This window comes from Ips typographus, linkage group LG15 (genome assembly GCF_016097725.1).
Source record: "Ips typographus isolate SLU linkage group LG15, UJ_Ityp_2.0, whole genome shotgun sequence".
In the NCBI taxonomy this organism is placed as follows: Eukaryota; Metazoa; Arthropoda; class Insecta; order Coleoptera; family Curculionidae; genus Ips; species Ips typographus.
In genome coordinates, this window is record NC_138436.1 from 267,355 (window position 1) to 290,896 (window position 23,542).

At 31.7% G+C, this 23,542-nt stretch overlaps 1 protein-coding gene across 3 annotated transcripts in view; it reads right to left on the reverse strand.

Moving 5' to 3' along the window:
- The window catches only part of LOC145738161 (ribonuclease P protein subunit p40-like), a 58,330-nt gene that overhangs the window by 32,286 nt on the left and 2,502 nt on the right, over positions 1 to 23,542 (reverse strand). The window contains exons 2-6 of one of the 3 annotated variants that reach the window (XM_081993025.1): positions 21,240 to 21,383; positions 18,186 to 18,330; positions 16,896 to 17,060; positions 11,815 to 12,229; positions 6,366 to 6,632 (exon numbers count right to left, since the gene is read on the reverse strand). In XM_081993025.1, coding sequence (XP_081849151.1) covers positions 6,443 to 6,632; positions 11,815 to 12,229; positions 16,896 to 17,060; positions 18,186 to 18,330; positions 21,240 to 21,383 — 1,059 coding nt within the window. In that variant the 3' untranslated portion in view covers positions 6,366 to 6,442. Of the gene's footprint in view, positions 1 to 6,365; positions 6,633 to 11,814; positions 12,230 to 16,895; positions 17,061 to 18,185; positions 18,331 to 21,239; positions 21,384 to 23,542 lie in introns of those variants that run through there. The other 2 variants (XM_081993026.1, XM_081993027.1) reach the window with 2 other exon arrangements.

Below are 23,542 nucleotides of genomic sequence, written 5' to 3' on the forward strand. Positions count from 1 at the left end.
AGGTTTGGCTGTTTTACCAAAGAAAAACAGTCTGGCATCCCGAAGTTAAGATTATTTCCTGAGTTAAATAAATATTTTATTTTAATTAAAACAATAAGAACAATAACTTTCAAGCTAGAAAGGGTAACACTATTTTATGTTGTTGTGAGGAGTGTGCAATTTTTTCGAATTTTTTTCCGGAAAAACTGCTGACAGCTAAGTTGACAGTTGTTGACAAGTGATTTTTCCACTTAAAATTTACATTTGTTATACTAATTCTTGATAGCGATTGGTCAAAATTGAGAGGAAGGAAATAATCAACATAAAATTTATTATTGAATTCCTGGTTCAATTCTAAAAATAAAACACCTTTTATTATTTTTTGCTACGACGCAACGCTTTCGAGTAAAAAAATAAAAACCGTCTTAATGCGTGCCTAAAATTAAATGCTGTTTTAATTTAAAATGTCAAATTATTAAAATTTAGTTCAAAGGCGGCTGAAATTTTTTGTTTTTGTTCATGTCTGTTGATAAGGAATAACCTGTAGTTAGTTAAAATTAAATTAAAGTTATTTTAGTGTTTGTTTTTTTTTCAGTAAAACTTTGACACCCTGTATCTTCGTTATTGTTCATATTTCGAAAAAGCGTCAAAGGAAAAAAAACCTTATTTTTTGAAGCCCTATTCGTAGGTGAAAGGAAAGCCCCAACTTTGGAATCACCCTGTATAATTTATTTGCATAACCAGCAAACTTAACGATAAACGTCACCGTGATAGCTAGACCCTTCTCATTTTATTTATCAAAAATTAAGAATTTCTTAATAAATATCGTTTGAACAAAAAATTTTGTGTACACCTCGGCCGTAAAATAATTTTTTCGTCCTCAAGATTGTTGCCAAACTTTCTTTCGGCCGAAAAAATACCATTTTACGGCCTAGGTATACAAATAACTATTTAACTGCTTTCTTACACAAATTTCACATTTAAGATAGGTTTAATATTATATTTAATAATGGGCCTATCCCACATATCATACATTTTTGTTTTAATGACTGGAATCGAAAGAATAGGATCAAAAAACTAATTTTTCATATTCTTGAAGAAAAAATTATGGTCGTAAATGTTCCTACATTAGTTTGAATTTGTCCATTAAATTTAAAAGATCTGTTTTGGCGCGCATGTGACGTACATAATTCTGGCGATTTTATTGGCTATTGCACGCCAACTGTTTCACTTCTTGTCGCTGATTGGTTGATAGTGTAGTACGTCACCGGCGGCGGGCGTTTGAAACATGAGATTAATGTAGTTTTTATCATCATTTTTTTTCTATTTAGACTTAATATTTTTGAAAACAAAAAAATACGGGTATAATATTTTCAATTCGTCTTTGTAGTTATGAAATAAAAAAAAATTGTGGGACAGGCCCATTATTAGTCATTTTAAATTTTTACCCAAACTAATTTAAAGTTTCTAATAACATTTCCATGAAATGCATGAACAATGCGAGTAATTTATTTACCCACTTGACGATGCATTTAATCTCAATAGCTCTTTGTTTTTGTAAACATAAGTTTATGATGATATAATTTTATTTACTTTTCGGCAACTAGCGTTTTTAAAAATAAAACTCGAAATTACGAAAAGCAATATGTGTATTACCGCACTGGTTAAGACAGAAATTATGACTAAATGTAATGCTCCGCTGCATCATTTATATAGATTACAGTAAATGCTGACGGTGCAACGTCTGAAGAACAATATTATAATGATAAAATAATATAAGTGGTCATATAATTCCTCCCTCCTTAAGACTGAGAAAATGGGGTTTCATTTTCGAGGGGTTTTAATTGTATGTCCACTTTTACATCCTTTTTAGGTTTTCTACAATAATAGTAAGTTAAAACTATAATTCCTAATATTACCAATATAATTAATAATGTAGTAAATACAGATACACTCGTTGTTTCAACATCAATGTTCTTTAAAGGGTGTACAATCAATTTTTTCGCTAAATCTATGTCATTGTGAATATTTTCCAAATTGATCTCTTTTAACAATAATGGTTCTGTATTTTTAATCAATATTAATTGATGGCAATTTCAATCTTAGATTAACAGTATTTGGTCTCTGAGAATCGTAATGATTGTCCTTTATTTTTATTGTGCATTCTGCAGGTAATATTAATGAAGCTTGAGATATTTTCTCGATAGTGTTTTGATTGGGACATTGAAAGTAGATATTTTCAGGTGAGGTTGGAATTATTATCACTGAATTATCTCTTAATTGGGTAATTGATGTTTTTTCGTACTTTACGAACATCATTGGACAATGACTGGTAAGGTTCATGGTCTGTAAAACGCATGGTTCATTTCTGTTTAATTGACTTGCTTGACATAAGGTTATTTCTTCAATCTTTTGGCAATTTTCCTTTGAATTGAAAAAATCGTTTACTGACTTTAAAAGATAACGATTCTACAAGGTCATTAATTGATTATTAACTGGGATTGGATACAATTGATAGAATTCGTATGGATTTCCAGAAATTAAAGGAATTGCAATATAGAAAATAACTAAGTCTTTCTTTATTGTCACGTCTGTATAAGCAACTTCATAATACTTGATTATGTTATCAAAAGGGATACGATTTCTTTGTTCCAATTTTGAAATTATGCTTTGCAGTTCTTGATACTTGAATATACTGTGATGCATTATATTAATTTCTGCAAAACTGATCGCGGTCTGAACATTGGATTTTATTTCATTTAGCACGCGAAGATTGTTTTCAATATTATCAAGTAACGTGATAACGTATAATGTTGTACCTGTAGACTGGGTCATACGTGATAATTCGTTAATCTTGATTTGTATATTTTGCTGATTTATTTTTATGTCGCTTAACTTAGAGTCAACGTCTTCAGTCAGCTGCTTAACTATAGTTTGCGTGGCAGTTATGTCTTTATCAATTGTTAATTGATTTTCATGAAGAATGTTAATATATTTGTCGTCATATCGGTCTCCATCATCTGCGTCTAATGTACCATACATATATTTGTGAGCTTTTCCTAGGAAGTTGAATAAACCTCTTTTACTTCTATTACTAGGAGTAGTATAGTGATTTACAAATGATTTAATTGAATTCACTTGATCAAACAAATCGTTAATTCTAATTGTCTAAGGTTTTGTTGGTTTGTAAAAGTGTTTTTTCAGTTGTCCTTAAACATTCTTTAATGTTGGTGAGATTGATATGGTAATAAATATTGTTACGATTTTCCCGTGGGTTCACACAAAGTCAGTTTAACTCAACAATTAATAAATTTATTAACACTTTAAAACACTCCGTACAATAATTAACTCAACTACTAAATTCCACAATTATTCCACTATTTAAACTTTACCGCGTTCCCAAATTCACTACTACTACACTCTCTAACTAACTAACTACTACCGCGTCTTTTATATTCGCAAACCACGTTCTAGAATGACCGCGAAACGCTTCGCGGGTTGCCTTGACCATTCAAGAATCTTCCAGGTAGCGCCTTCTAACTGTGGCCTACTTTAATACGCGCCCGGCCAGATATTGCGGCGTATCGGTTTCATCACGAGGCGAGCGCTCGTTAAGAAGTATCGAGCATAGTAGGCCCAGACCGTAACACTGCCCCCCTCTTAAAGCTGATCGTCCCGATCCGCTTCATCTAATCCCTGGTATTTCTTGAGTCTGTCCAGATGGACAATTTTCATTTTGCCTTTGGGGCTGCGTTGGACTCTGTACGCGACGTCATTTAACCTTTTTACCACATTGTAAGGCCCCTCCCAGTGTCGTTGCCATCTTTGACTTAATCCTTTGCTCCTCCTGGGTTGAAACATCCACACAGCATCACCTTCCTTATAATTGCCACCAGTTGGTCTGTGGTCCAGTGTCATCTTCATACGGTCGTTGTTTGGTTTCATCTTCTCTCTCTCAGGTTCCCGAATTGTGATGGATCCCTTCTGTAACGAACACTGGTCGCACCGTTTACACCATTCCTCAACGTCCTTTCTGAAGTTAATCCAGTAAAACCGATCTCTTATTCTAGCCAAAGTCTGGTTTACTCCAAAGTGTCCTCCTCCGCGACTGTGATGTAGTTCTCGCAGCACATTCTCTTTGCAGGAATTGGGCACTATTGTTTGGTAAACAAAGCGTTTTCCGTCTGGACTTTCCCATTTGCGAGTAATTAAGTCATCTCGCAGTCGAAGCGAATTCCACTGCAACCAGTAACCCCTTACTGTTGGTCCATATCTGGAAATCTGTTGCCAATCCGGTTTCAAATCCTTCTCCAACCATCTTCTGATTACTTTCAAATCAGAGTCTGAGCGCTGTCCTTTTATTATGTCTTCCTTAGAAACGCAGCTCTTCATTCTTTTTGTAGCCTCTTTATCCGTCACCATCGCGATTTGACCAATCCTCCAACCATTATGAATTTGTCCTTTCCGGTACCTTAAGTCACTATCCAAAGCTTGACGATCCTCTACATATCGCGGTAAATGTCTTTCCGGATTCTTCATTTCCTGCTCCTGGTTACGCCAGTTCCGCGGGGTCGGTAAACGAGACTGCTGTCTGCAATTCCATTGGTAATGTCCTTTACGTCCACAAATATAACATGTAATGTTTCTTTTAGCAGAGGAGTTCCGGTGATTTGTTCTGATGTCCTGATTTCGTCGACACTGTGGGTTTAGAGAACAAGACCGTTGTCTGCAATTCCTTCTATAGTGTCCTTTGCGTCCACATCGATAACATTCCACTCTCGTGATCGGACGTGACCGTTCTAACTGTCTGGACTGACCATTTCCTAATGCTGCCATTTGTTGCACTAATTGGCCGAACATTGATTTAATTTCATCTATTAATGTAGCAACATGATCAGCTGGCGGTACTCTTTCCTCTTGAATAGACTCTGGCTTTAAATCATTGCACGCAGCTTCAATTTCCAGCGCTCGAATCAGTAATTCGCTGTTGTTGCTCCCTTTGAACATCTTCAGCCATTTCTTTACCTCCAGATCTCGAATCCCATCTACAAAATACTGTGCCACAAGTTCTTCTTGGACTTCATCCGGGACGGCTGGGTAAGCCAGATGCACAAGGCGACGAATTTCGATTTCAAACTCTTCTAGATTTTCACCAGTTTTCTGCTGTCTTGCCATTAATTGCGTTCGATACAGTCCTTTCTTATGTTGATCCCCATAACGACGTTCTAATGCAGCTACTAATGCTTCATAGTTGCTTTGTTGGGCGATAGGCAGAGTCTGTAACAGCTCCAATGCAGGTCCTCGTAATGCCACCACCAGTGCTACAGCCTTTTCCTCGTTACTCCATCGATTTGCATTTGCAGCGGCCTCAAATTGGAGTTGGTACGTTGCCCATGAAGTTTGACCGTCGTATGTGGGAGGCTTGATCTTGTTTCCGGTGATCACTGTAGAGTTGGCTCCTCTGCTGTCAAATTTCTGCTCTAAGTCGCGTAGCTTTATCTCAACGTCATTCTGAATTTTATTAATGTCTTCCCGAACATCCTTTAATTTTTCCTCAACATCACACTCCATCTTTTTAAGACTATGGGTTACATACTCTTGGATTTCTGTTTTGGTCCCCGCTAGAACGTTCAATATTTCTTCGTTACGCTTTTCTTGCCGCTCTCTATCTTCTTCTTTGTCTCATTCTTTCTTGTTCTTCCTTGTCTTGCTGTCGAATCTCTTCTTGTTTTCCAAGCATTGCCATAATAGCTGCAAGTTGGGCCTCCATGTTTGCACTTTGACGTCTTGTTATTGGCATAAAATAAATTTAACACACCACTGTTCCGAAAATCTCTAGTCCGGTTCTGAACACAAGTCTCTAACCCGAAGTTTAGTTCCAATTCACGTCGCACTAAAGTCTGATCCCACTTCTGACACCAATTGTTACGATTTTCCCGTGGGTTCACACAAAGTCAGTTTAACTCAACAATTAATAAATTTATTAATACTTCAAAACACTCCGTACAACAATTAATTCAGCTACCAAAAACACTACTACAATTCCACAATTACTCCGCTATTTAAACTTTACCGCGTTCCCAAATTCACTACTACTACACTCTCTAACTAACTAACTACTACCGCTTCTTTTATATTCGCAAACCACGTTCTAGAATGACGTTTCGCGATTTGCATCGAACGTCCAAGATTCTTCCAGGTGGCGCCTCCTAACTGTGGATTACTTTAACACGCGCCCGGCCAGATATTGCGGCACATCGGTTTCATCCTGACTCGAGTATAGTAGGCCCAAACCGTAAAACTATTGTTTTAACACCTGCTACCAATTATGCATCTAATTACTACCATAATTATTTTCGGTATCATTTTCAGGAAAAATAAACGAATTTTATGACAAATTGCTTTTTTTTTGCCATTTTGTCAAGAAAATTGGATAAAAAAAAATCAGTTTTTTTTGTAAGTTTTATTTCAACCGTTTAACCGAACAGCGCAATTTACACAAAAAACACTGATCGTTTTGGAAAATGTACAAATTTCCGTTGTCGCCATTTGTCAAGAAGTTTTGCTCGTCGCGGCCTTCCACAATTGGCGCATCGCTAAATCCTTGAGTGTAGGCAACCGTCCACGCTTTTCCTTCCTTTTTGCCGTACTCTCTGCAAAACATTGTTTTTTCTTGACAATTTTCCTTGAATTACGACGCCTCCGCCACATTGTCAAGAAAACGATAACTTGTGTTCATTTTCAAAAATAAATTGATTTTTCTTGACAAATCACGACGCATCCACCAAATTGATGGGAATTTTTTTTTTAAGTTTGTTTTTATAAATAAATAATTTTTTTTCTTGACAATTTTAATGAATTACGACGCCTCCGCCAAATTGACAAGAAAAATTTAATATTTTCCTTACACTTGTTTTTAGTACTAATTTTAAGGAAAAAACTAATTTTTCTTGACAGTTTAGTGAAATTAAGGCTCCTCCACCAAACTGTCAAGAAAAATGTAATATTTTCCTTTCACTTGTTTTTAGTACTAATTTTAAGAAAAAAATTGATTTTCTTGACAGTTTAGTGAAATTAAGGCTCCTCCACCAAACTATCAAGAAAAAATTATTTTTTCCTGTCACTTGTTTTTAAAACTAATTATGGAGAAAAAATTGATTTCTCTTGACACTTTAATGAAAATATGGCTCCTCCACCAAACTGTCAAGAAAAATATCATATTTAATTTTTTTTGACAAATTATCAAGAAAAACGATTTATCTTGACATTTTAATAAAAATATGGCTCGTCTACCAAATTGTCAAGAAAAATATAATATTAAAATTTTTTTTTGTCAAGTAGCGAAGATAAACGATTTTTCTTGACAATTTAATGAAAATATAGCTCCTTCAACAAATTGTCAAAAAAAATATTTTTTATTTTTTTGCCCAATTGTCAAAAAAAAAGACTTTTCGTGACATTTTTATGAAAATATGACTCCTCCAACAAACTGTCAAAAAAATATAACATTTTTATTATTATTTTTTTTTTTGACAAATTGTCAAGAAAAACTATTTTTCTTGACATTTTAATGCAAATATGGCTCCTCCATCAAACTGTCAAGAAAAACGATTTTTCTTAACATTTTAATAAAAATATGACTCTTCCACCAAATTGTCAAGAAAAATATGAAAATTTTGTCATTCTTTGGTTTTGGTGGTTTATTTTGGAAAATTGATTTTTCTTGACAATTTGACGGAGGAGTTTTAATTTAGCAAAATTGTCAAGAAAGATATTAAAAATGGTGAATGTGAATGTGTAATTTAGTAAAATTGTCAAGAAAAAAATAAAAAAATTTGACATTTTCCTTTTTGGAGGTTGTTTTTAAGAAAATTAATTTTTCTTGACAGTTTAACGGAAAAACCGTAATTTACCAAAAATTGTCAAGAATTATATAAAAAATTTTACAATATTGTGTTTTTGGTAACAGAGGAGTCTTAATTTAGCAAAATTGTCAAGAAAAATATCAAAAATTTGATATTTATGGTTTTTGGAATTTATTTTTAGGAAAAATAGATTTTTCTTGACAATTTTAACAAATTGTTTTTTTTTCGCCAACTGGTCAAGAAAAATATAAAAAAATTGCCATTTTGGTTGTTGTTTTCAAGAAAATTGATTTTTCTTGACAATTTCCTCGAATTACGGCGCCTCCGCCAAATTGTCAAGAAAACGTAAATTTTTATTTTTGATTAATTTTTAGTGTTCATTTTCAAAAATAAATTGTTTTTTCTAGACGATTGTGACGAATTACGGCGGCTCCGCCAAATTGTCAAGAAAACGTTAATATGTTTTTAGTGCTCATTTTCAATAATAAATTGATTTTTCTTGACAATTTCCTCGAATTACGGTGCTTCAGCCAAATTGTCAAGAAAACGTTAATTTTTATTTTAGCTTATTTTCAAAAACAAATTGATTTTTTTTGACAATTTCACGGAAGAGTCGTACATCAAAATTGTCAAGAAAAATGTCAACAACTTGGCATTCTTGATTTTTGATTTTTCTTGACAATTTTAACGAATTACTTTTTTTCGCCAATTTGTCAAGAAAAACATAAAAAAATTAACATTTTGGTTTTTGGTGGTTGTTTTTAAGAAAATTGATTTTTCTTGACCATTTGACGGCAAAGCCGTAATTTAGCAAAACTGTCAAGAAAAATATCAAAAATTTGACATTCTCTGTTTGGTGCTTATTTTTAGGAAAATTGATTTTTCTCGACAATTTGACGGAGGAGTCGTAATTTACCTTAAATTAATTTTTAGAGCTAATTAAAAAAAAACAATTTGTTCTTGACAAATTAATTTTCTTTCACCAAATTGTCAAGAAAAATAATAAAATGTGATATTCTTGTTTCAAGTGCTCATTTTCAGGAAAAAAAAATTCTTCTTGACAATTTAGTAAAACACCAATATTGTCAAGAAAAATATATTAAGTTTGACATTCGTGGTTTTGATACTCATTTTACAAAAAAAAAATATTTTTCTTGACAATTTGACGGCGGAGTCGTAATTTAGCAAAATTGTCAAGTATGTATGCCAAACTTTTGACATTTTTCTAATGTCAAAACTTTGGCATACATACTTACTTTTTGGTACTCATTTTCTGTAAAAATTGATTTTTCTTGACAAATTTCCTCGAATTACGACGCCTCCGCCACATTGTCAAGAAAACGATAACTCGTGTTAATTTTCAAAAATAAATTGATTTTTCTTGACAATTTTGACGAATTACTACGCATCCACCAAATTAATGGGATTTTTTTTTTTAAGTTTGTTTTTATAAATAAATAAATTTTTTCTTGACAATTTTAATGAATTACGACTCCTTCGCCAAATTGTCAAGAAAATTTTAAAATTTTCCTTTCACTTGTTTTTAGTACTAATTTTAAGAAAAAAAATGATTTTTCTTGACAGTTTAGTGAAATTAGAGCTCCTCTACCAAACTGTCAAGAAAAATTTAATATTTTTCTTTCACTTGTTTTTAGTACAAATTTTAACAAAAAAATTGATTTTTCTTGGCAGTTTAGTGAAAATAAGGCTCCTCCGCCAAACTATCAAGTTCACTTGTTTTTAGTACTAATTATGGAGAAAAAATTGATTTTTCTTGACATTTTAATGAAAATATGGCTCCTCCACCAAACTGTCAAGAAAAATATCATATTTAATTTTTTTTTGACAAATTATCAAGAAAAACGATTTATCTTGACATTTCAATAAAATTATGGCTGGTCTACCAAAATGTCAAGAAAAATATAATATTTACATTTTTTTTGTCAAGTAGCGAAGATAAACGATTTTTCTTGACAATTTAATGAAAATATGGCTCCTTCAACAAATTGTCAAAAAAAAAAAACATTATTTTTTTGCCCAATTGTCAAGAAAAACGATTTTTCTTGACATTTTAATAAAAATATGACTCCTCCACCAAACAGTCAAGAAAAATATAATGACATTTTTTTTGCCAAGTTGTCAAAAAAAAACTATTTTTCCTGACATTTTAATGAAAAATGGCTTCTCCACCAAACTGTCAAGAAAATATAATATTTTTAATAATTAATTTTCTTTTGCCAAATTTTCAAGAAAAACAATTTTTCTTGACATTTTAATGAAAATATGGCTCCTCCACCAAACTGCCAAGAAAATATAATTTTTTTTTTTTGACAAACTGTCTAGAAAAACTGTTATTCTTGACATTTTGATGAAAGTTTCTCCCCCAAACTGTCAAGAAAAATTATTTTTTCCTGACATTTTAATGAAAATATGGCTCCTCCACCAAATTGCCAAGAAAATATAATATTTTTAATAATTAATTTTCTTTTACCAAATTTTCAAGAAAAACGATTTTTCTTGACATTTTAATGAAAATATGGCTCCTCCACCAAACTTTCAAGAAAAATAAATATTATATATTATATTTTTTGACATTTTAATTAAATATGACTTCTCCACCAAATTGTCAAAAAAAATAGAATATTTAAATTTTTGGCCAAATTCTCCAAAAAAAAAGGATTTTTTTTGACATTTTAATGAAAATATGGCTCCTCCACCAAATTGCCAAGAAAATATAATATTTTTAATAATAAATTTTTTTTTACCAAATTTTCAAGAAAAACGATTTTTCTTGACATTTTAATGAAAACAATAGCTCCTCCACCAAATTGCCAAGAAAAATATCATAATTAAATTTTTTTGCCAAATTGTCAAGATAAACAATTTCTTTTGACATTTTAACAAAAATGGCTTCTCCACCAAACTGTCGAGAAAAATATAATATTTAAATTTTTTTGTCAAATTATCAAGGAAAACTATTTTACTTGAAATTTTAATGAAAATATGGCTCCTCCACCAAATTGTCAAGAATAAAAATGATTTTTCTAGTCATTTTAATGAAACAATGGATCCTCCACCAAATTGCCAAGAAAAATATCATATTTAAATTTTGTTTGCCAAGTTGTCAAGAAAAACGATTTTTCTTGACATTTTAATGAAAATATGGTTCCTCCACCAAATTGTCAAGAAAAAATGATTTTTCTAGTCATTTTAATGAAACAATGGCTCCTACACCAAATTGTCAAGAAAAGTATCATATTTAAATTTTGTTTGCCAAGTTGCCAAGAAAAACGATTTTTCTTGACATTTTAATGAAACAATGGCTCCTCCACCAAATTGTCAAGGAAAATATCATATTTAAATTTTGTTTGCTAAGTTGTCAAGGAAAACGATTTTTCTTGACATTTTAATGAAAATATGGTTCCTCCACCAAATTGTCAAGAAACAGTGATAAATTGATTTTTCTTGACAGTTTAGAAAAATGTCGCTCCTTCATCAAACTGTTAAGAAAAATATATTTTTAATAATTAATTTTTTTTTGCCAAATTGTCAAGATAAACGATTTTTTTTTACGTTTCAATTAAATATGGCTTCTCCACCAAACTGTCAAGAAAAATATAATATTTATTTTTTTTGCCAAATTGTCAAAAAAAAAAAACATTTTTCTTGACATTTTAATGAAAATATGACTCCTCCACCAAGCTGCCAAGAAAATATTATATTTTTAATAATTAATTTTTTTTTTTTGCTAAATTGTCAAGAAAAACTAATTTCCTTGACATTTGATTTTTCTTGACATTTTAATGAAAATATGGTTCCTCCACCAAATTGTCAAGAAAAAATGATTTTTCTTGACATTTTAATGAAACAATAACTCCTCCACCAAATTGTCAAGAAAAATATAATATTTAATTTTTTTTTTTGCCAAACTGTCAAGAAAAATCGTTTTTCTTGACAATACAACACTCACCGAACCAGTCGCAACAGATCCGCGACGGCGTTGTAACGGTAAAAACCGCGCCACACCATCACCCTGATTGGTCCCATCGTTCCCTCCTCCCCGTCCACGCTGTTGACGTAATCGGCGGCGTTGCCAAACGTCCCGTCCACAGCGACCACGCCCAGCCACTCGGCAAAATCCACAAACGACGTCACGTCGTCGTCCAATTGACAGGCCGCGGGCACCGAATAGGTCACGTGGCTACGAAAATGCGGCGTTGCCAGCGTGACGGCGTAACCGCGCCCCGCCAAGTGTTTGGCAACGCTGGACGGACAAACGTCGCGACGGTTGCGCGATTGCCAGCTCACGATCACCGCGAAACGTGGCAACGTGGCCAACGCTTTACGCGTGCGCTCGCCGCCGCCCTTCAGTTCGACGTGGACCACTGGAAAATTTGGCAACGTCGCTCATTTCGCTTTTAATTTCAAAAGCAAAGATTAAAATTAATTTTCTTGACAGTTACTAGTTTTTAAAGCCAATTTTGAAAAAAAAAAACATTTTTTTTTGACAAATTAATGAAATTCGCCAAATTGTCACGAAAAATAAAAAAAACGGATATTTTTGTTTTAAGTGGCAATTTTCAAGAAAAAAAAACGAATTATTTTTGACAATTTAGTAAAACACCAAATTGTCAACAAAAAATATTATAATTTTTTCATTTAAACCAGTTTTTGGAGCTAATTTAAAAAAAAAACATTTTTTCTTGACAAATGAATGAAATTTGCCAAATTGTCAAAAAAAATTAAAAAATGTGATATTCATGTTTTCAGTGCCAATTTTCAAGAAAAAAACAAATTCTTCTTGACAATTTAGTAAAACAACAAATTGTCAAGAAAAAAATTATTATTTTTACTTAAACCAGTTTTTAGAGCTAATTTTGAAAAAAAAAACGTTTTTTCTTGACAAATGAATGAAATTTGCTAAGTTGTCAAGAAAAATAAAAAAATTTGAAATTCTTGTTTTAAGTGCCAATTTTCAAGAAAAAACAAATTCTTCTTGACAATTTAGTAAAACACCAAATTGTCAAGAAAAAAATTATTATTTTTGCTTAAACCAGTTTTTAGAGCTAATTTTGAAAAAAAAAAACATTTTTTCTTGACAATTAAATGATATTTGTCAAATTGTCAAGAAAAATAACAAAATGTGATATTCTTGTTATAAGTGCCAATTTTCAAGAAAAAAATCAATTCTTCTTGACAATTTAGTAAAACACCAAATTGTCAAGAAAAAAATATTATTTTTGCTTAAACCAGTTTTTAGAGCTAATTTTGAAAAAAAAATACATTTTTCTTGACAAATTAATGGAATTCGCCAATTTGTCAAGAAAAATGAGAAAATGTGATATGCATGTTTTAAATGCCAATTTTCAAGAAAAAAACAAATTCTTGACAATTTAGTAAAATACCAAATTGTCAAAAAAATTATAATTTTTGTGTAACTAGTTTTTAAAGCTAGTTTTGAAATAAAAACATTTTTCTTGTCAAATTAATGAAATTCGCTAATTTGTCAAGAAAAATAAAAAAATGTGATATTCTTGTTTTAAGTGTCAATTTTCAAGAAAAAAACAAATTCTTCTTGACAATTTAGTAAAACACCAAATTGTCAAGAAAAAATTATTATTTTTGCTTAAACCAGTTTTTAGAGCTAATTTTGAAATAAAAACGTTTCTTCTTGACAAATGAATGAAATTCGCCAATTTGTCATGGAAAATAAAAAAAACGGATATTTTTGTTTTAAGTGGCAATTTTCAAGAAAAAAAAACGAATTCTTTTTGACAATTTAGTAAAACACCAAATTGTCAACAAAAAAAATTATAATTTTTTCATTTAAACCAGTTTTTGGAGCTAATTTAAAAAAAAAACATTTTTTCTTGACAAATGAATGAAATTTGCCAAATTGTCAAAAAAAATAAAAAAATGTGATATTCATGTTTTAAGTGCCAATTTTCAAGAAAAAAACAAATTCTTCTTGACAATTTAGTAAAACAACAAATTGTCAAGAAAAAAATTATTATTTTTACTTAAACCAGTTTTTAGAGCTAATTTTGAAAAAAAAAACATTTTTTCTTGACAAATGAATGAAATTTGCTAAGTTGTCAAGAAAAATAAAAAAATGTGATATTCTTGTTTTAAGTGCCAAATTTCAAGAAAAAAAACAAATTCTTCTTGAAAATTTAGTAAAACATCAAATTGTCAAGAAAAAATTATTTTTGCTTAAACCAGTTTTTAAAGTTAATTTTGAAAAAAAAAACATTTTTTTTCTTGACAATTTAATGAAATTCGCCAATGTGTCAAGAAAAATAAAAAAATGTGTTATTCTTATTTTAAGTGACAATTTTCAAGGAAAAAACAAATTCTTCTTGACAATTTAGTAAAACAACAAATTGTCAAGAAAAAAATTATTATTTTTACTTAAACCAGTTTTTAGAGCTAATTTTGAAAAAAAAAAACATTTTTTCTTGACAAATGAATGAAATTTGCTAAGTTGTCAAGAAAAATAAAAAAATGTGATATTCATGTTTTAAGTGCCAAATTTCAAGAAAAAAAACAAATTCTTCTTGAAAATTTAGTAAAACATCAAATTGTCAAGAAAAAATTATTTTTGCTTAAACCAGTTTTTAAAGTTAATTTTGAAAAAAAAAACATTTTTTTTCTTGACAATTTAATGAAATTCGCCAATGTGTCAAGAAAAATAAAAAAATGTGTTATTCTTATTTTAAGTGACAATTTTCAAGGAAAAACAGATTCTTCTTGCCAATTTAGTGAAACACCAAATTGTCAACAAAAAAAATTATTATTTTTGCTTAAATTAGCTTTCAGAGCTAATTTTGAAAAAAAAACCTTTTTTCTTGACAAATTAATGAAATTCGCCAATTTGTCAAGAAAAAATAAAAAAATGTGATATTCATGTTTTAAATGCCAATTTTCAAGAAAAAAATCAATTCTTCTTGACAATTTAGTAAAACGCACCAAATTGTGAAGAAAAAATAATTATTTTAGCTTAAACCAGTTTTTAGAGCTAATTTTGAAAAAAAAAAACATTTTTTCTTGACAATAAATGAAATTCGCCAATTTGTCAAGAAAAATAAAAAAAATGTGATATTCATGTTTTAAATGCCAATTTTCAAGAAAAAAATCAATTCTTCTTGACAATTTAGTAAAACACCAAATTGTCAAGAAAAAAATATTATTTTTGCTTAAACCAGTTTTTAGAGCTAATTTTGAAAAAAAAATACATTTTTCTTGACAAATTAATGGAATTCGCCAATTTGTCAAGAAAAATGAGAAAATGTGATATGCATGTTTTAAATGCCAATTTTCAAGAAAAAAACAAATTCTTGACAATTTAGTAAAATACCAAATTGTCAAAAAAATTATAATTTTTGTGTAACTAGTTTTTAAAGCTAGTTTTGAAATAAAAACATTTTTCTTGTCAAATTAATGAAATTCGCTAATTTGTCAAGAAAAATAAAAAAATGTGATATTCTTGTTTTAAGTGTCAATTTTCAAGAAAAAAACAAATTCTTCTTGACAATTTAGTAAAACACCAAATTGTCAAGAAAAAATTATTATTTTTGCTTAAACCAGTTTTTAGAGCTAATTTTGAAATAAAAACGTTTCTTCTTGACAAATGAATGAAATTCGCCAATTTGTCATGGAAAATAAAAAAAACGGATATTTTTGTTTTAAGTGGCAATTTTCAAGAAAAAAAAAACGAATTCTTTTTGACAATTTAGTAAAACACCAAATTGTCAACAAAAAAAATTATAATTTTTTCATTTAAACCAGTTTTTGGAGCTAATTTAAAAAAAAAACATTTTTTCTTGACAAATGAATGAAATTTGCCAAATTGTCAAAAAAAATAAAAAAATGTGATATTCATGTTTTAAGTGCCAATTTTCAAGAAAAAAACAAATTCTTCTTGACAATTTAGTAAAACAACAAATTGTCAAGAAAAAAATTATTATTTTTACTTAAACCAGTTTTTAGAGCTAATTTTGAAAAAAAAAACATTTTTTCTTGACAAATGAATGAAATTTGCTAAGTTGTCAAGAAAAATAAAAAAATGTGATATTCTTGTTTTAAGTGCCAAATTTCAAGAAAAAAAACAAATTCTTCTTGAAAATTTAGTAAAACATCAAATTGTCAAGAAAAAATTATTTTTGCTTAAACCAGTTTTTAAAGTTAATTTTGAAAAAAAAAAACATTTTTTTTCTTGACAATTTAATGAAATTCGCCAATGTGTCAAGAAAAATAAAAAAATGTGTTATTCTTATTTTAAGTGACAATTTTCAAGGAAAAACAGATTCTTCTTGCCAATTTAGTGAAACACCAAATTGTCAACAAAAAAAATTATTATTTTTGCTTAAATTAGCTTTCAGAGCTAATTTTGAAAAAAAAACCTTTTTTCTTGACAAATTAATGAAATTCGCCAATTTGTCAAGAAAAATAAAAAAAATTGATATTCTTGTTTTAAGTGCCAATTTTCAAGAAAAAAAACAAATTCTGCTTGACAATTTAGTAAAACACCAAATTGTCAAGAAAAAATGATTATTTTTGCTTAAACCAGTTTTTAGAGCTAATTTTGAAAAAAAAAAACTTTTTTCTTGACAAATTAATGAAATTCGCCAATTTGTCAAGAAAAATAGAAAAATTTGTTATTCTTCTTTTAAGTGCCAAATTTCATGAAAAGAACCAATTCTTCTTGACAATTTAGTAAAACACCAAATTGTCAAGAAAAAATTATTTTTTTTTTTATAAATTTTAAAAACATTTTTTTCTTGACAATTGAATGATATTCGCCAAATTGTCAAGAAAAATAAAAAAATGTGATATTCTTGTTTGAAGTGTCAAATTTCATGAAAAGAATAAATTCTTCTTGACAATTTAGTAAAACACCAAATTGTCAAGGAATCTATACTATTTTCTTGACATTCGTTTGACGGTCCGTAACTCGGTTATTTTGACAGTTACAGGGTGGTTCAATATACCATTTTGTAGCTCTTGAAACGCACTTTTGGTCACCCTGTATAATGTATACGTCACACTTACCATATCGGTCTTTGTTGCGGTGCGTCAGATGTGTCACGTGACCCTCCAAACCGCAACTCTGATACGTGTCTCTGGTCAATGACAGCACTAGACAGCTGTCAGACGTAATGGCGCAACAATTGTCACTGTCAATGCGACTGTCAACGCTCAACAATGACAGTTCACCTGTCAAAAAAAAAAAGAAACCAAACCAAAGTATCAGAATGACGTAATTGACGCCATTTTGTGTGTCAACTGTCATTTTCCACATTTCAAGTGACAAAATGACGTAATTGCTGTTATTTTGTGTTTTAACTGTCATTTTACAATATTTTAAGTGTCAGAATGACGTAATGGCCGCCATTTTGTGTTTTAACTGTCATTTTCCACATTTTAAGTGTCAGAATGACGTAATGGCCGCCATTTTGTGTTTTAACTGTCATTTTCAATATTTTAAGTGTCAGAATGACGTAATTGCCGCCATTTTGTGTTTTTGCTGTCATTTTCCACATTTTAAGTGTCAGAATGACGTAATTGCCGCCATTTTGTGTTTTTACTGTCATTTTCCACATTTCAAGTGTCAGAATGACGTAATTGCCGTCATTTTGTGTGTCAACTGTCATTTTCAATATTTTAAGTGTCAGAATGACGTAACTGACGCCATTTTGTGTTTCAACTGTCATTTTCAATATTTTAAGTGTCAGAATGACGTAACTGACGCCATTTTGTGTTTCAACTGTCATTTTCAATATTTTAAGTGTCAGAATGACGTTATATCTGCCATTTTGTGTTTCAACTGTCATTTTCAATATTTTAAGTGTCAAAATGACGTAATTGCTGCCATTTTATGGTTCAACTGTTATTTTCCACATTTCAAGTGTCAGAATGACGTAATTGCCGTCATTTTGTGTGTCAACTGTCATTTTCAATATTTTAAGTGTCAGAATGACGTAACTGACGCCATTTTGTGTTTCAACTGCCATATTCCACATTTTTAGTGTCAGAATGACGTAATTAATGCCATTTTGTGTTTCAACTGTCATTTTCCATTTTTAGTGTCAATATGACGTAATTGCTGTCATTTTGTGTTTCAACTGTCATTGTCAACATTTTTAGTGTCAGAATGACGTAATAGCCGCCATTTTGTTTCAACTGTCATTTTCCACATTTTAAGTGGAAACATTCTATTTTTAGACATTCTGTCCGATGTCACTTTTGACGTTTAAATTTGACAATAAATTTTGACAGATCCGACACTTTTTAAGGCGAATCGAATATACCGGGTGTGTAAGAAAATAGTGCAAAACTTACCGTTTTTGATGAAACAATTGAAAAACGTCGTATCGATCAGCTCGGCCAGATTGAAATTGGCCACCCTGTAGTAGTCGCTGTCAACTGTCAACGGATCGACCAGGTCACGTGGTAGACGCAGACAATCGGGTATAACGACCGCAACCTACGCAAAAAATGTTTCAATCAAACAATTGCAACGTTGCCAAATTGACATTGTTCTTAATTTTTCATAACATTTCTACAGTGTTGCCAAATTGACGTTTTTTCCCCCGATTTTTCAATTAAATAAATGCAACGTTGTCAAAATGTCAATTTTCCCAAATTTTTCAATTATATTCCTGCAATGTTGCCAAATTGACATTTTTCTTAATTTTTCATAACATTTCTACAGTGTTGCCAAATTGACGTTTTTTTAACCCAAATTTTCAATTAAATAAATGCAACGTTGTCAAACTGTCAATTTTCCCAAATTTTTCAATTATATTCCTGCAATGTTGCCAAATTGACATTTTCTTAATTTTTCATGCAATTTCTGTAACGTTGCCAAACTGACTTTTTAACAATTTTGACAAAAAGAAAAAATAAATAAAAATAAGGTGCAACATGGATTTTTGACAGGAAATTCAAAATGGCGACCACGGGCGCCATTTTGTCTGTCATTTCTTGAATTTACGGCAAATTTCCTTTAAAATAAGGGGCAACTCTGATTTTTGACAGGAAATTCAAAATGGCGGCCATGGACGCCATTTTGTCTGTCATTTCTAGAATTTACGGCAAACTTTCTTTAAAATAAGGTGCAACTCAGTTTTTTGACAGGAAATTCAAAATGGCGGCAACGGACGCCATTTTGTCTGTCATTTCCGGAATCTACCGGAAATTCCCTTTAAAACGAGGTTCAACTCTGATTTTTGACAGAAAATTCAAAATTTTGTTTGTCATTTTAACTGTCAAAATTACACCGACTTATTGACAGTTAAATTGACAACACTGTCATAATCATTCCCCTTAATTTTTCAATTAAATAAGTGCAACGTTGCCAAATTGACATTTTCGTAATTTTCGATAAAAATTTCTGAACATTGCCAAATTTTCTGCAACGTTGCCAAATTTTGCAATTCTCAAATACATTTTTGCGACGATGCCAAACTGTCAATTTTTCCTAATTTCCAATTATATTTCTGCAATGTTGGCGAATTTACGTTACGTTGTCATCAAAATTCTGCCACGTTGCCAAATTAACATTTTCCTTAATTTACTATTAAATTTCTACAGTGTTGCCAAATTGTTATTTTTTCCGATTTTGAATTAAACTTTTATCATTTTCAATCAAAGTTGTGCAACGTTGCCAAATTGACATTATTCCGATTTTTTAAACTAGTTTCTACAATGTTGTCAAATTTTCTTAATTTCCCCTGAAATTGCTGCAACGTTGCCAAATGGACGTTTTCGTAATTTTTCATAAAATTTCTTCAACATTCCTAATGTCGTACATTTTCTACAACGTTGCCATGTTGCCAAACTGACACTTTTCCCAATTTTTTATGAAATTATCGCAATATTGCCAAATTTACATTTTTTTCCGATTTTTCAATTAAACTGCTGCAAAGTTGCCAAATGTTGATTAATTTCCAAATTGAATTTCTGCGATGATGCCAAACTGTCAATTTCTCCTAAATTTCCAATTATATTTCTGTAGTGTTGCCGAATTTACGTTTTTCCCAAATTTCCAGATTTTTCATTAAATTGCTGCAACGTTGCCAAACTGAAATTTTATCTAATTTTTAATTAAATTTAATAAAGTTAGCAACGTTGCCAAATTGAAATTTTTTTTCTAGATGTGCATAAAATTTCCTGCTCTGTTGCCAAACTGACTAATTTTTCCAAATTTTCAATAATTAACTTTAAAAGGCAATTTTCACTAATATTTAGGCAACGTTGCCAAATTGTTATTCTTTTTAATTTGAATTGAAATGTTTCGATACAACGTTGCCAATTTGACTAATTTTGAAATTGTATGCACTTTTTACTGAAAACTAGTCTTAAAACTTGATCACCCTGTAACTCAGTTATTTTCCAACGTACAGGGTGGTTCAACCACTCAAATTAACCGTCTTGAACTGCTCTTTTCAGTGGAGCAAAGCAAAAAAATGTATCTAAAAAATTGCGTACAGGGTGAGCAAAAATAGACAATCATCATACTTCTCATGCACACCCTGTATACTGGCAACTGTATTGAGGTTCAAACGTTACGTGGTCTGGTTTAGTGGTTCATCAGGAACAATTTTGCATTCTTGCAGTTTTTTTGTTAATCTTACCGTTTTCGAGATATTTGCAAAAAACCACCAAAAACTAGTCTGAAACTTGATCACCCTGTATCTCGGTTATTTTCCAACGTACAGAGTGGTTCAACCACTCAAATTAACCGTCTTGAACTGCTCTTTTCAGTGGAGCAAAGCAAAAAAATGTATCTAAAAAATTGCGTACAGGGTGAGCAAAAATAGACAATCATCATACTTCTCTTGCACACCCTGTATACAGGCAACTGTATTGAGGTTCAAACGTTATGTGGTCTGGTTTAGTGGTTCATCAGGAACAATTTTGCATTCTTGCAGTTTTATTGTTAATCTTACCGTTTTCGAGATATTTGCAAAAAACCACCAAAAACTAGTCTGAAACTTGATCACCCTGTATCTCGGTTATTTTCCAATGTACAGAGTGGTTCAACCACTCAAATTAACCGTCTTGAAATGCTCTTTTCAGTGGTGTAAAGCAAAAAATTGTATCTAAAAAATTGCGTACAGGGTGAGCAAAAAACCGGAACCACTACAGTTTTTATGCACAAACTGGTTTACATCAAAAAACCCTCAAGAGGGAAGAGGGAAAGTTAAAAGCGTTCAGACTGTGCTCTTTTCACGCTCACTCAGTCACATTCTCAACTTCAGGAATATCACAGGTGACAGATGACAGGTCGAAGGTCCATATGCCTTGTTGGACCCGAGCAACTCGAAAGCAGCAAAAACCAAGCAAAACAAACGCAAATTACCGCACTAGTGCCGTAAATGGGGTACTTACCAAATGGGTGTAGGTAAAACGGTCGATTTCACGCTGTAAACCATCGAAATCCCGGTATTTACTGGTGGTCAAAGTGGCCCGAGGTTCCTCGAACTGCCACACTGGAGGATTTTGCATTTTGCACGCAAAAACCGGGAAAAACCACTGAAAATCACTGGAAAACACTGAAAAACACTCCTAAACCAGTCGTTAAGCGTTATTTCACTGGAAAACCCACTAATTTGCTTCAATTTTGTTGTGTTTATATTGGAAAACTAACCTAACCTAACAAATCAAAAGTTGGGCTTGAAAACGCAGAAAAACACCCGGAAAATCACCGGAAAGTACGGGAAAACACTGTTAAACAATCACTTAACCGTTCATTCACTGAAAATCCACTAATTTCCTTGAATTTCCCAAAATTTACATGTAAAACTAACCTAACCTAATTCAACAAATATAAGGACGTTTGACAGATTGACAGTTGGCGGTGACAGTGTATTGGCAGTGTTGCCACGCGTTTGCTGTGGAAGTTGGAAGAGTGTTGCCAAATTGTGTGATTTTTCATCCACGGCACTCTGGGACCTGACTAACAAAATGGAGTGGTGGTTGAAGGCCGGACAGCGGTGTTGCCATACGTTCGTTTATTTCCTTATTTGAACAGATATCAAAAAAGTGTATAAGAGAAAAGTTGTAGCAAATTTCATTCTCTACCAGATTGCATCAGGGTATTTTTGCGCTAAAAGGTCGTTTAAGGGAGATATTACCTAAAAACTGTGTGGAAGACAGGAAAAAGTGCTTTAAAACAGGTTCAACAAAGCGTAACTCGGTTCGTTTAACAGGTTTCGAGTTGATTTTTTTGACAGGTTGTAGCACAGAGTGTCCTCTACAATCTGTCAAATAACATGTTTTTGCCAGAAATGTCACCTGACAGAGTTACGACAAGAAATTTGTCTGGATGCACTAGAACGTCAGGATTTGTAAAAGTTTCACTTTGACAGCCCATAACTCGGTTATTTTGACAGGTATTGAGTTGATTTTTTTGACAGGTTGTAGCACAGAGTGTCCTCTACAAACTGTCAAATGACATGTTTTTTCCAGAAATGTCACCTGACAAAGTTACGACAAAAAATTTGTCTGGATGCACTGGAACGTCAGGATTTGTAAAAGTTTCACTTTGGCAGCCCATAACTCGGTTCGTTTGACAGGTGTTGAGTTGATTTTTTGACAGGTTGTAGCACAGAGTGTCCTCTACAAACTATCAAATGACATGTTTTTTCCAGAAATGTCACCTGACAGAGTTATGGCATAAAATTTGTCTGGATGCACTGGAACGTCAGGATTTGTAAAAGTTTCACTTTGACAGTCCATAACTCGGTTATTTTGACAGGTATTGAGTTGATTTTTTTGACAGGTTGTAGCACAGAGTGTCCTCTACAAACTGTCAAATGACATGTTTTTTCCAGAAATGTCACCTGACAAAGTTACGACAAAAAATTTGTCTGGATGCACTGGAACGTCAGGATTTGTAAAAGTTTCACTTTGGCAGCCCATAACTCGGTTCGTTTGACAGGTGTTGAGTTGATTTTTTGACAGGTTGTAGCACAGAGTGTCCTCTACAAACTATCAAATGACATGTTTTTTCCAGAAATGTCACCTGACAGAGTTATGGCATAAAATTTGTCTGGATGCACTGGAACGTCAGGATTTGTAAAAGTTTCACTTTGACAGCCCATAACTCAGTTATTTTGACAGGTATCAAGTTGATTCTTTTGACACGTTGTAGCACAGAGCGTCCTCTTCAAACTATCAAGTGACAAGTTTTTTCCAGAAATGTCACCTGACAGAGTTATGGCACAAAATTTGTTTGGATACACTAGAACGTCACGATTTGTATTACTCTGTCACTTTGACAGCCCATAACACGGTTATTTTGACAGGTATCGAGTTGACTCTTTTGACAGGTTGTAGCACAGAGGGTCACCTACAAACTGTCAAATGACAGTTTTGTTCGGGAAATGTCACCTGACCTAGTGATTGTACAAAATTTGTACAAGAAAATCACGATTTGCACTACTGTCGCTTTGACAGCCCATAACTCGGTTATTTTGACAGGTATCGGGTTGATTTTTTTGACAGATTATAACCTAGAGTATCGTCTACAAAACGTCAAATGACAAGTTTGTCCGGAAAATGTCACTTGACAGAGATATCGCACGCAATTTGTCTGAATGCACTAGAACGTCACGATTTGTACTACTTTGTCAGTTTGACAGCCCATAACTCAGTTATTTTGACAGGTATTGAGTTGATTTTTTTGACAA